We start from the raw sequence: 14799 nt of genomic DNA, 5'->3' as shown, positions 1-14799 counted from the left end.
GCGTTAAGCAATGCCAAACTCTCCTTCGCAATGTGCAAGCGGTTGCGCTTATTTTCCATTGTGAGCAATCGCGGCACCCATCTTGACGAAAGCTTACTCATGTGTAAAAATTCGCGTAAGATGTTTCCAACGTGTTCCCGAGAAATGTTTAGAGCATTTGCAATCTCTCGCCGCTTGATTCGGCGATCATCCAATATCATTCCATGGACTTTATCCACAATTTCTGGTGTTGTCACCTCTCTAGGACGACCCGGGCGATCATCGTGAAAAATGCTTGTCCGCCCGCGTTTAAATTCATCAGTCCAATATTTTATAGTTGAAAACGATGGAGCTAAATCCTTATAAACTTTGTCTAACTCATTTTTAATATCGTCGTTGGATTTCTCTTTTAAAAACAGAAATCTTATGACAGCACGATACTCGATTTTATTCATGTTGACGACAATGCAAAAGTGAATGCGCTAAAAGTCCCGCCAAAATTACCAGTGTTGATAAAACCGCATGAAACTTTCACAGTAATCGGCTGATAGAAAACACTAATCGAATAAAATATTTACGAATTTTTAAAAATTTTTTTCTTTTTTAGGCCGACTATTTATCAGCCCACCCTCGTACATTTATTTCTCAAAAACTCTAGATTTGCTATTCGATTTTGCTTCGACGAGAATACCCCTTTTTCCCTCTGGGTACTGGGTATAAAATGAGAAGAAAATTATTAAGGAATTCGTCTGCAGCTTGCATTGGGAATGAATTAGAAAACTAATTGCAAATAAGCCGGAAAATAGCTTTAGATAAAATATCTTATAAACGTGAGATTACAGATTGCAATTGTCTATATAAAAGACAATACCAACAAAAAGTGAAAAAGAAAAAGGAAATAAACAAAAACGTAAAATTATATTGCGCATAATTTCAATAATAAATTTCTATAATTTCCAATCTTGTTTGGTTGCCAGTTGTGGTTGTTGTTGTTGTCTTTGTTGGCTGCAAGTGAAGCGTAGAATTACGTGAAAGAAAAGTGAAATTATGCAGCGAATGCGAAACGCAGCAAAACAACTTGTTGTTACAGTTGTCGTTGTTGTTGTCGCTCTACCTGTTGTTATGTTGTTGTTGTTGCTGCTGCTGGTTGTTGGTTGTTGTTGTTGTCCGGGTGATGCGTGAAAGCAGCCAAAACGAACGAACGAACGAACAACGAGCGACAAACATCGCCTCGATTCGATGCGTGCGACCCAATTTCGAAATTGAATTGCAAGTTCAAGTTTTTATTTTGTTGTTGTTGTTGTTGTCTGATACCCTTTAATCTGTCAAGCGCCTTAAGAGGCGTCTGTGACTAATTGCTCAATCAGCGGCAGCCCGAAGTGTCATGCAATCAGCCAGAGACCAAAGACTTACAATATGTTACAATCATAGTTTACAATTGCAACACCAACTAATGCATCTAATGCGTCAAGTTGCCCCTGACCTTCGACATCTACGATGATGATGATGATGATGAAGATGATTAACTGCGATTCGATTACCAACTTGTTACCTCGAGGGTCTCGCTTGTCAACTTAATGATGTCTATGATGGATGGACGCAACTTTGTCCCAGTTGCAGCTAAAACATATTTATTGCTAACCTTCTTTTTGGAATCGCTAAATAAGATATGAACTTTTATATAATTATACAAAGCTTATATCTTTGAAACTAACATTTCAGTCATTGTTCTGTTCGGTTTTTTGTACTTTCACATCAGCATTTCTTTCTCGGCGCGCGAAATATCTTTATCTTAGAGCGTGACATTGTGAAATGCAATTACTAAAAAAAGCAGCAAAAATAGTTGTACACAAAAAAAAAAAAGCGTCACGATAAGTCAACAGTCTATTTACTCATGCCACCGTTAACTTAATTGTTCCAATATTTGTACAACTCTTTTGCGTGAGACGCGAAAGCTTAAAACGTAAACACGAACTCGATTTCAATTTTCCAAAGAAACAGAAACCCAACTCTTTGAAAGTCGCATCTAATTCTAGGCAAATGATGGCGGTACTTTGTAGTCTAAAGATAAAAAATCTAGCTTTGAGTATGGTAAGCAAGATGTCAATATATCATAGCGATTTATCAGGGCTGGTTATTCTATAAAGCACATTATTATACACGCTGCCCGTTGGGTAAAAAGGGTATTATAACTTAGTGCCTCCATGAAATGTATGTAACAGGCAGAAAGAGGCTTTTCTGACCTTATAAAGTATGAATAATCTTGATCAGCGCCAATAGCCGATATGATATAGCCATGTCCGTCTGTCTGTCTGTCCGTCCGTCCGTATTAAACACTGGATCTCAGAGACTATAAGATATAGGACTATACTTTTTGTTTTGCTTGCACGCAGATCAAGTTTGTTTCCACTTCCCACTTCAACCCGCTCAAATCGACCAATTAGAGATCGATCATTCAGAATCATTATGAAGACTTTCAACACCTAATAAAACACAATTGTAAATTAAGTAGATCAATTTTAATGATACGTCAAAAATATGTCTTTTCCACGATATACTTTAATAGTATAGTATATATTTTAGAGTATCTCAGACTTGAATTTTATTTTATGGTTTAAAGCAGAGTATTCTTTGGTTGCATTCACGTCTCCTCACTTTGCTTTCTTCCGCAATTCTTTTGCCCATAGCTTAAAGCACTTGTCACGCATCTCACGTCTGCTTTAACTCCTCACTCACTCACACTCACACTCTTTCTTTTTTTCACTCTCTTCTTGCAGTTGCGCCTGAGGCAGTCGAAAGTTGTAATCAGCAAGCGGGAAGCGGGAAGCGAAGCGGGGGAGAAGATGATGATGATGATGTCGACATCGACATTGGCATCGACGGACTGCAGCAGCAGCAGCATGCAGGGATCAAGCACCAGCTCAGCCTCGAGCGATGTCATGACACTGACCACAACGGCGGCCTCCTCGTGGTGTGCGATGCCAGCGAGCACGCGACTGCGTCTGGTTCGTTTGGTCCGTCCGCATCAGCGTCGATTGCTGGTGGTGCCACCGGAGCGGAGTGCCAGCTATGGATTTGCTGTGCGTGGTGGCAAGGAGCATGGCATTGGCTTCTTTGTCTCCCACGTGGAGCATGGCGGCGAGGCCCAGTTGAAGGGATTGCGCGTAAGTGGTTCACTGGTTCAGTGGGTCAAGCACGTAGCACAAACACCCACCAACCACACCTTGCTAGCTACGTGATGCGATTCGTTGTGACTTGACGTGATCACCCCAATTTGTTCTTAACTGCTATTGACTTTCTCTTTCTTTCTTTCACTCTCTCTCTCTCTGCGATTGATTCGACAGATTGGCGATCAGATATTGCGCATTAATGGATATCGATTGGAGGATGCAGTGCACAAGGAGTTCATTCAGCTGGTGGCCAGCCAGGATCGTGTCACACTCAAAGTGCGCGGCGTGGGCATGCTGCCAGTCAAGGAGTAAGTACAAGACGTAATGAATTATTTACGAGTTAGACACGAAGCAAAGAACAGACACAAGACAACATTTCCTCCGATCTCATAACCATGTCCGTCTGTATGCATGGTTAGGTATTCAGCTGCATTCCAGAGACTAGAAAAGACAAAGCTATAGTTTTTGTCATAGTTGCACCCATATTAAGTTTGTTTTTCGTGCTCTCAAATAAAAAATATCGAATAACAACCATAATTTTAAAGCTTGATAAAAAAGAAGAAATTTCAAAATACAAATGATATAGGCAAGCAAACGGTTAGAGTTGACGTGTCTGGTACATGTTGTGCTTTATAGTATAAAATATACCAAACATTTATGCCAACAAATTAAAAAATACCTAGATTATGTATGTTGTCTATTGTAGTATATTTATATACTAAACATAGCATAATGTTAATGCGAGTATATTAATATACTGTTATGCATGTTGTATATATTATAGTAGTATATTAAAGTACTATGCATAACATTCGGTATATTTTTTAATTTTTAGTATGTTGATATACTACTATATTATTATGCATATATTAGTATATCAACATACTAAATATAGCAAAAATTAAAATAGACTGCTGTATTATTATGTGTATGGTAATATATTGATATACTAAATATAGTTTTTGGTATATTTTTTACTTTTCACACTGTTTTACTTTCATTGAAAATGTGTTGCAGCTCACAGTCGACTCTAGCTTTCTTACTTATTCGCGGACCAAACTAGAACTAGTTCTAATAATTCACAATGATATACAGTATATAAGTTTCGATATATTTCATGCACACAACATGAGGAATATTTCTTTGCGTTTGTTTGTAAAGACTGAGTTTGTTAGTTTGATTCATACTGCAGGACAAAATAACCAATTTGTAGTTGACAACACTTTGTCAGTTGTATGATTTATGAGCGTACAGTTTCTTGCTACTGCTTGTTGCTTTGATTTCACGCTGCATATTCACATCCGTCTGTCTGTCCGTCCACTTGTTTGAGTGCGTCCATCTCTGAGACTTTAGTAGCTAGAGCTTACAAATTGGTGCACGCAACTTTATGCTTAGCATATGCAACCAGATGTTACTTTTAAATTTTAATCTCGAACTCTTAATCTCTCCACTTGCAGCCAGCCGGACGAGCGCTTGTCCTGGAACGTGGTGAAGCTGCCCAGTGTGAGCGGCACGCCCTCCGAAAGCTCGTTCAAGACGAGCAACGAACGAGAACGTGAACGCGATCGGGAAAGGGAACGTGATAGGGAGAGAGAACGAACTTGCGATCGGGAGCGACGCAATACGAGTCGCGACATCAATGTGGTGCTGCATGTGGCGCCGCGCACCAAACTGGGCCTCGGTATATGCAAGGGACCCGAATGGAAGCCGGGCATCTTTGTGCAGTTCACCAAGGAGCGGAGTGTGGCACGCGAGGCGGGTTTGCGGCCAGGCGATCAAATACTCAGCGTCAACAGCATCGATTTCTCCGATGTGCTCTTCAGCGAAGCGGTTGCCGTCATGAAGGGCTCCACCAAACTGGATATGGTTGTCCGCACTGCGGCGGGCTGCGAACTCTTTCCGGGCGAATCGAGTGGCTACAATAGCTCGGCCAGTTCGGTGACGGGCGATCAGAGTCCGTGCTGGGCGGATGCGAAGTCGAAGCGTTTGACGGCGGTGCGCGAAGAGTCGTCGCAGCAACAGCCACAGCAACAGTTGCAGTTGCAGTTGCCGCCGGTGAACAAGACGATCATCAAGCTGAGCGAGAATGGCACCTCCATCAACAACACGTATGTGCAACAGGAGCAACAGGGGGAGCAATCGATTAGTCGCAGCACCACCATACGACGTGGCAACAACAGCAGCAATAGTGTGGTTGCACCACCGCCACCAGCAGCACCGCTTGCCACAGACAACCACAACCACAACAGCAGCAACAGCAATGGGAATGTTGGCAGCAGCAGCAACAACAGCAGCAGCAACAACAGCAGCAGCAGCTTGTCGAGTGCCATAAACGAGGAGCTCAAGAAACGCAAAGAGGTGAGTTACAGCTTACAACCAATTGTGGCAGCAGCCTCCTAATTATTGTCCATTTCGTCGCAGAAGCTGCAGCAGGTGCAACAGCGCAACAGTCAACAGGAGCGTGGAGCGAGCCGCAACGTTGCACAAATGTCGCACAAACGTGAACGCAACAATTCTGTTGCTGCTGCAGCGCCACCCGCTGCAACATCAACAACAACAACATCAGGTGGAGGGGGAGGAGGAGATCAGCATACCGCGCTGATGGATGAATTTAAGCGTGCGCATCAGCGCATGTTCAGGAACGGGTTCCATGAGAGCGAGCACAAGGTGAGCAGCTGCAACTCTTTATGAATAGTTGTTGTTCGACGCTGGTTGCTCGCTGCTGGCTGCTGGTTGCTCGTTGCAGTGTTGCAACTTGGCAACTGGCGCTGACGCTGGCTACTTGCAAAGGTCAAGAGAGCTGAGAGCGGACAGCACTTGTTGTGTTGTTGTCTCGCAGTTGCTTAGATTTCTAGCCAAAGTTGTTGGTATTGTTGCCAATGTTGTTGCTGTTGTGCATTTTGTTATTGCTGCTGTTTGTTGCTTATTGTTTTGCCATGTGAAGTATTTGTTAGCTCTTGTAGCCACTTGACAACTAAATGAGGGCGCAATAGCAAGTGAAGTCACAGACAGTCAGACAGACAGAGAGAGAGAGTGCAAAGAATATAAATTGGTTGAAGAAAAGTGAGCAGAGACAACTTCACGTCTTCAAGCAGACATCTTCAATTCAAATGCGTCTCCTTACTTGACATTAAAGTCTGCAAATAATAATAATAACAATGTCATATTGATTTATTTAAAAAGTTAAAGTTTGTGATTTGCAATCCTTTTGATTGACAGCTTTGGTTTTTAAGTATAAGAATTGAAAAATTGTGTTGTTAAGATTCTTTTGCTAAATATCTTTACGCCACTTTTTGATTGATGACAAATGATAAGCTCCGTCCGTCCGTAGATCTTAGAGACTGTAATAGATAAAGCGAATTCACGCCCCCGCATATCGAAATATCTATTATTAAGTGTCAGAACAGTTCTTATGTTTGCGCTAAAAAAATTGGTTGCGATCAGATAAAAATCTTAGAAGTTATTTTAGAAATATTTGACATAAATTTGTGCTGTAGTCGTCATTCAACGGTAACATGACAATATGGTATATTCTACAGTATGTAGTAATATATAATTATACCAAATGTGGATTTTGGTATATAGGATATTGTTGTTACTCGAAAAGTACACCAAAATGAATATACCAAAAATTCTAGAACATATGTTTGGTATATTTATATACTGACACGTTCTGTAGAGTTCGAAATATACTAGATCGATATTATCGTACTGCAAATTATACTAAATTGTTATGGTATATTTTGTACTTTATAGTATATAGTAGTATATAAATACATATACCAAATGAAGTCTTTGTTTTTTTCACTAGTATCAAAATATACCAAATATGGTATAACTATATCAAATATAGTTTTTGGTATATCTATATGTCTAATATGGTTTTCAGTATATTTATATACTACTACATACTGTCGAGTACAAAATAAACTGTATTGTCATGAAACCGTCAAAAGTCGCATACCAAATATAGTTATTGGTATATTCTTTTTTTTTGTATATTATCGCTTTTTCTGTGTCTTTTTTAATGGGTTTAAAATATGTTAATTTGGAAGTTCAGGAGACGACATTTTCTTTTTTCATTAATTTGCAAAACCAAAAAGCATAGCATTAGAAATTTACCTAATCAACATATTAAATGCCATGTTGTACGTAGACTAGTTCAATACTCTAACAAATTTGCGCTTTTAAAATGAAAGACAAACGGAAGAACAATCTGAGAAAATAGAGAGAAGTGTTACAGTGAAGTGCTTAGGTCGCTGTAACAATTTAATAATATGAATTATGTTAATGAATTTATACGAATTTCAGTCACACATTCCTACCTATCAGACCCTTGCTTAGCCCCAAGTACAGGGTATGTGTGTTAAAAGCAGCGTCAAGAGTGCCAGCAAAAACAAAAAGGCATCACGAGAATTTGCCAATTAAAAGTGCAGCTTATCGAACGTGACGATAGGCAACGAGTCCAACTAGTTGAACAGTCTCTAATCTCTAGGGTATATGTGTGTGTGTATAATCCCTGTCTCTCTCTCTCTTTTCCCTACACTCTTTCTCTCTCACTTGCTTCCCTTATCGCCGGGCAATTGAACTCTGATTTATGCTAATTGAAAACTGAAATTGTTTTGCATACACAACTCAAACTTAAATAAGCAAAGAAAGCTCACCCAAATGGTTGACAAACCAGTCAAAAATTTCAATGAACAACTGTGGTATACCCTACTACAATTTACAACAAGTTGTGCATACCCCATTTGTGATTACTGATGCGTCGTGTGTGCTGCGTTATAAATAATGTCAAATATGGCAAAAACGTTGTGCATAGTTTATGACTTAATTGCTTTTCCGCTTAAAACCAAGTGAAGCACTTATTTGTGCTGACAGTCGATGCTGCACTACAAAATACCCTATACGCAAGTAGTTTCAGAATAAAGTTTAGGATTTAGACTTTCGCAAAGTAATAATATCATTGAAATAAAATGTAACTTCATGGAAATATAATGAGAATTGCCAAAAGAGAGATAGAGAGAGACAATTTGAACAATGGGGAATGAAAAATTCTATTAAAATTATCAGTTAATAATTGCCAAAAAAAAAAAATTAAGTTGTAATTTATTTATTAAGATTATTCTTTATTGATATACTATACATTTCAATAATTAGTAAATTGATTATTATTATTCATTATGATTACATTTTTGATGGTAATATAATTTCTTTGATTTGTACTCAACCAGCATACAATTTAATAATAATTTAGAGCTCTAATAATTACATAAACTAAAGGGTTTTGTAAGAAAGTTTAAAGAGTGCGCTTATCTATTCAACATTTTTATTAATTGCAATTTAATTTTTTTTCTACTTTTCTTAATTCGTACAATTTCTACATTTTTTTCTATGAACTTTTCTTATTGGTAATTAATATTAATTACTAATTGAGAATGTCTAACAAAGTATAAACCGAGCACTCTTAACCTTTTTTCTAATCATTTTTAGTGATATTTATTATTATAATTTATTAATATTATATCTTGTACTAGAAATTTTCTGCTTAATTTTATTATTAATAGTATTCTCTATTATAATTGTTTTGTAAGCAAATTTGGTCTTAAATCTTCATTAGGTTTATATATTATTATTAGTTATTTGATTTTTTTTAAGCAAATTTGCTCTCAAATTTTCTGTAGGTTTATTTATTAATATTATATTTTGGTTAAACATATAATTATTCCTGATTTAGGCTTTGAACTTTCTCTCTAATCTTCATTTGAGTTGTTTATTATGAGTAATAATAATTATAATTTACTGATATTATATTTTATAGTATAGAATGTAATAGAATTTTCCTGTTTGCGACTTTCTAAGCAAACACAAATCATCAAGTTTTCTCTCTAAACGTTTTTTAGTAATATTGTTTATTATAATTTATTGATATTACATTTGATCTTGTAATAGACAAATTCTGACGCAACCCTTTTCTTCGAACACTCAAACTCTTTCTCTCTCGCTCTCTCTCTATCCCTTTCTCTGTCTCTTCAATTTGTTCGTTGTTGGCAAACTTGTTGCATAAGCTGATGAAACGTCAACGTCAAGTGCTTTTGTATGAGTGTGTGTCGAACACACAGACAAACAGACAAACGGACAGACAGACAGACAGCCACGTGTGTTTATCCAGTGACCTTAACTTTTCTTGGATTTTCCCCTACATTTTGTTTTTTTTTTGTTTTTGGGCAGCATTTATCTGCGATTTCAAACAATGGCTGGCAGCCACCCGCAAATAGTGAAGCCAAAACAATGACTCACCACTGAAGAGGCGAATACCAAATACCAAAAAAAGAAAAGCAAACATAGGTCGGGTATGAGTGTGAGAGTGTGAGTGTGAGAGTGTGCTCCTCAATGGGTTGCCTCTTATCTTATCAGCTGTTAACGGCGCCGCACAAAGCACAACACAACAGGTGAGAGCTTGACAACTCTGCTGCAATTGTCGAGCGTCCAGTCTGGGTAAAAACACGGCAGCGTCAACAGCAACAGTTCAGCTAGAGTTCGAGACGAGAGAGAACGTCAACGCGATGAGTTTGCTACGTGCTAAAAATGGTGTTGGGGGCGGCGGTGGCGCAGGCGGTGGCATCAATGGGCGTGACAGCGATATGCCAACGATGCGACCAGTCAGCATGGGTCGACCATTGGTCACGATGTCCACATACGAGGTAGACGCAAAAGAATGTCATCATCAATCGGACAATCAATCAATCAGCTGTTGCAAAAATGTTTCGTCTCACTCAAACAATCAATCAATTAGCTATTGCAAATATCTTAACATTTCAATTCCATCAATCAGACAATCAATCAATCAATCAGTTTTTGCAAATTTTTCCATCTCAATTTCAATTTCGAATAATATACGAAATTTGTTGTATTTCACAGGAACGCGGCGAGACGCTGAAACGCACTTCGATAATGCCCGATGATAGTTGCTATCGCAACAACAACAACAACAACAGCAGCAGCAGCAGCAGCTACAACAACAGCAACAAATCGAGCAATGCGAGCAACAGCGGAAGCAATCGCATGTCGCTGCTTAACGGCGGCAGCAATAACATTGTCAATGGATCGACGGAATTGCCACCGCCGGTAAGTAATTGGCCACAAATGGCCTAACAAAAGTGTTTTCTTTTTTTTTTTTGCCAGCAGCATTATGACGGAATCTATAAATAAGTATATATACTAAACACTAAAGTATCTCCTCTCTATACCAACAAAACAACTAAAAAAAAAAAATGGAAAAAATTAGAGAGATAATTAATGACAGTCGCAATTGCTCATGAAGTGTTTTTTTTTTTTACCAGTGAACAAAGAAAACAGAAACTGTGGATAATGCGTTAGATAATACTTAAAATGTGCTTTGAGCTTTCACGAAAGAGTCTTTGCTTTTACCTAGTTTTAACTTTTTTGCTTTGATTAGTTCAACAACGAACAAAAACAAAGAGCTTTAATGAGCTTAGTTGCAGTGCTGATTAGAGATTTTATAAACAGCCAACTAAGTGACAGATAACATAAAGAATATTCGATTTAATTAACTTATAACTATTAGGGTTATTAATAGACAGTGGAGAGAAATATTAATATAACTTTAATTAAATTCAATGCTACATAGAGCTTTGGAATAAGATTGACAGTTAAAGAACTTGTGTTTTCATAAACTTTGAAATAAAGCCTAAGTACATTAATTTGAAAATGTGCTTTTAAATAAATAAAAGCTTTAACAAGCTGTAGCTAGAATTAAATGAAGTTATACACATAGCTTTAATAGGCTTTGTAGAAAAGTTGAGAGTCCAAAAAAGTTAGTTTTTAAGAGCTTTTAACTAAAGCAAAAATTACAGCATAAGTTCTATTCCTTTTAATGGTCTTGTTATGGCTTTAAAATATATTTGAAATATATAAACAAGCCTACAAAATTAATCGCAAAAGCTCTATTGCATTTAATGGGCTTTTCAATAAATAGAAGCTTGTAAAAAGCCTTATAACAGCTGTGACAAGAATTATATTGAGTCCAAAAGTATTTGATTTTCAAAGGCTTTAAACTAAAGAAAAATAACTGCAAATGTTATATTATATTTAATGTGCTTGTTGTTGATTTTGAAACAAATTAAAGCCCATTAAAAGCTTTATTGGGAGTCGCAATGTTGTAGCTTTCAAATACATGAAAGCTCATTAAAAGCTTTATTATAGTTGCAGTAAAGTAAATAGTACAAGTGAATGACGTCAGCTAAAACTAAAAAGTATGAGTAAGTGAAAGACGTTTAAAATGTCAGCTAATGTATGCCTTATAAATTGTTCAGCGGAAACATGTAAAACTAAGCAAAACAAACGGAGCATGCTATAAAGCAGCCTTTAGTACGCTGTAAAAGTTGAGTAGCCCACATATCGTATTTGCACAATTCAATTGTTATTAATCAACAACCGAGTTGAGTTATTACACTAAGCCCCAAGTGTTATAGAGCATTTGCTAGTCAAACAAACGGAGAGTCTCAAGTGTGGACTACCACAACGCAATCACAATCACATTTTTATGGCATTATCACAAAAACAATCACAAAAAAGTTAGTTGACGCGTTGGCGAGATTTACAATGGATACCCTAGACTACAACTATTGCTTCAACTGTGAAGAAGTGATAAGATGTTTCTATAGGGAATGTCTTAGTCGATGCAATGTGGAATATCCTAGAAATTGAAAGCAGCCGGATGTGATAATACTCAGTCTACAACTTTTGTTTCAACTGTGGCGAAGAAGTGATAAGAAATTCATAGGGTAAACTTTGTTACTATAGGGAATTTCTTAGTCGATGCAATTGAGCAATATCCTAGCAGCAGGAAGTGATCATAAATGAATGTAGAGTGTATTAGAAGAGTCGACTTTAGTTTAATTAAAATTATTTGCTTAGTTGGCAACGCTGTTTATCAGTTATAGTACTCACTCTCTCCCTCTCACTTTTGTGTTGCAGCCACCGCAGTTTGCCAATCCACAGCAGAAGCAACAGCAGCAGCAACCACAGCAACAGCAACAACAACAGCAACAGTTCAAGCTGAGCTTAGCCAACGGCAACAACAACAGCAACATCAACGGCAGCAGAAGTAAACCTTCGACGACGACGACGACGTCGCCGCCGCTGTTGTCGCCAGTGCTGCGCACTCCCAGCATACTTGTGGGCGGTCTGCGTGCACCGGCCACGCCCCAACCGGACTACGATGCAGCAGGCACAACAACAACAGCAACAACAAGTCAACAACAACAGCAACAGCGACGCACGTTGCGTTTGGGCACAGTGACGATCGGAGAGTACGGGGAACAGCAGCGGGGAAAGCGAGAGACGCTGCGCAAGATGCCATCGATTGAGGCAAGTGGCGGACAATCGAATGGCATACTCAAGAATGGCAGCAATCGCAACAGCAGCAACTACAGCAACAACATCAACAACAACAGCAGCAGCAGCAACATCAACAACAGCAGCAGCAACATTAATGGACGTCAGCAGCAGCCGCAATCGCAGCAGACGGAAAAGTCCATTAAATTTGGCAATTGATGCAACGTGCAACGTGGCAAACTGTAAACTTGTGCAATATGGCAGTTTAGTTAATACTATTATTATTATTAATATTAATATTAATGCTATTATTAATATAATTTGTAATGTGTTTTTTTTTTTGTGAGCTCTTTGAAACTACATTTTTTTTTCTCTGCATTTTTGTTGAATATTTGTTAATATTATTTAACAATTAATTGTTAAGCTGCTAATAATTAATGTACGTAATTGAAATACTTAATTGTACTTACATATCTATTATTGTATAAACACAAACATATATATACATACAAACATGCATACACATATATATACATACATATATATATGTAATAAAAGCAGACAAAAAAAAAACAACAGAACTGTGTGAATGCGCCAAAGTGTGAGCTCAGCAAGTGACCAACGTGTAAATACCCTGTATTAGGAACTAAAGACCTTTCCTGAAATATGTTAAAAGAGTTTAAGCAAGTGCAAACTTGTTAAATTCGTAGTTGACAATTCCTGCTAAACATATCTTTATAACAATTCGAAAAGAAAACCAATCATATAATTGAATTCGATTAGACAAAGTAAATTTACGATTTTAATGTACGAATTAATAGTGATATTCAAAAATGTCTTATCAATTTTGAGCGCACGCGTCATGCTTTGCTTTCGGACGTAATTCAATTTTTGCAATACTCTTGTCATGGCTTTAAAAATATCGCGTGCCGTTTGTGAGAGACAGTAATGTAAAATGTTATCATACCCGTGCGTGCCATGATTTGTTTTTTTTTTATTGTTTTTGTTTTTATGACAACAGGGTATATGTTCGTATGTACAATGGAACAACAAATGATAAGCTGTAAGAATATTTAGCCGATTGCGTCAGCTAACAAAGAGCGCGCAATTAGACAGCTTGACAAGCCCAAAAAAAATGTCTCATTTTGGATTTTAGTCATAAATAGTCGTACAACAAGCTAATGATTGATATTTCCTATCTATCCAATATACTACAACTACTACGATAAACTAGCTAACTAGCTACCTATTGCCTAGTTCCTAGTACTAGTCGCTATACAATTGTTCAATTAAGGCGATCAAGTGCCGTTGTCACTTTCGATTTGCGTACATAGTAAGATACAATAGAACAAACTTGGCAAAAGCGTGACGAAAGCGAAAGGCAAACATTTAACATTGCATACTTTTAGGGGACGCGCACATTCGCAATCGAAAGCTCCTTGCTACTCTATTATGTTCGCCTGGTATTTCAGATGGTCCACGCAGCAGTTTCCAAGCTATGACGACATTTTTTGAAGCCTTGCACATCTACGCAAACAACTGTTGTTTTTGTAATTGTTGTTGTTGTATTAGATGTAGTTGTTGTTGTAGTGCAAGTCGATGTAGTTGTCGTTGTTGTTGTTGTTGTTGTTCGACTATCAATGCCGCTTCTAAGCGATGACGACAATTTTTGAAGCTTTACACATCCAAATGTTGTTTTTGTAATATTGTTGTTGTTGTAATTATTGTTGTTGTAGTGCGAGTTGATGTAGTTGTTGTTGTTGTCGTTGTTCGACAATCAGAGCCGCTGCAGACGACTAAAAAGTGCCAAATCAGCAGCTGAAATACCAGGCCAACAGAAACAGCAGAAAGCAGATACTCAGTACAAAAAATTTGTGACGCCATCTATGTCTCGAACTCGGAACTATGATTCAAGTTAGGCAGGTAAAAGTATGCAACAAAAAATTATTCGCTGCAAATTGCTGAGAAAAATTGTACACCCTAAAAGTATGCCGCAAAATATTAATTGCAACTTTGCAAGTTTGAAAATTGTGCAGCCTGAAAGTATTCTATACAAAATCACTTGCTGCATATTGCTTACAAAAATTCTACATACTAAAATTCTACATACAAAATTATTTGCTGCACGTCATCAATTTCCAAAAATGCAGCACAATGCTATTTTGCATATTAGTTGCATTATATTTGTGGGATCGCACAGAGAAAATTTTTAGCAAAGAAAGTAATATAATTTCGATCCCTGGCCGATGTATTACGGCAACTGGCGATCGTTAAGCTATGCGGTGTGAAA

At 37.6% G+C, this 14799-nt stretch overlaps 1 protein-coding gene across 2 annotated transcripts in view; it reads left to right on the top strand.

The window, feature by feature from the left end:
* The window catches only part of LOC133847977 (putative uncharacterized protein DDB_G0277255), a 31044-nt gene extending 18038 nt beyond the window's left edge, over positions 1-13006 (top strand). Inside the window, exons 2-8 of one of the 2 annotated variants that reach the window (XM_062283335.1) lie at positions 2757-3143; positions 3324-3457; positions 4607-5433; positions 5464-5507; positions 5571-5816; positions 10071-10277; positions 12150-13006. In XM_062283335.1, the coding sequence (XP_062139319.1) occupies positions 2823-3143; positions 3324-3457; positions 4607-5433; positions 5464-5507; positions 5571-5816; positions 10071-10277; positions 12150-12728 (2358 nt within the window). In that variant the 5' untranslated portion in view covers positions 2757-2822 and the 3' untranslated portion in view covers positions 12729-13006. Of the gene's footprint in view, positions 1-2756; positions 3144-3323; positions 3458-4606; positions 5508-5570; positions 5817-10070; positions 10278-12149 lie in introns of both variants that reach the window. The other variant, XM_062283334.1, reaches the window with a different exon arrangement.
* The last annotated feature ends 1793 nt before the right edge of the window (positions 13007-14799 follow it).

The sequence above is a fragment of the Drosophila sulfurigaster genome, chromosome X, assembly GCF_023558435.1.
Source record: "Drosophila sulfurigaster albostrigata strain 15112-1811.04 chromosome X, ASM2355843v2, whole genome shotgun sequence".
Lineage (NCBI taxonomy): Eukaryota > Metazoa > Arthropoda > Insecta > Diptera > Drosophilidae > Drosophila > Drosophila sulfurigaster.
Note: the sequence above shows the minus strand (reverse complement) of the source record. Positions and strands in the feature narration are given on the sequence as shown.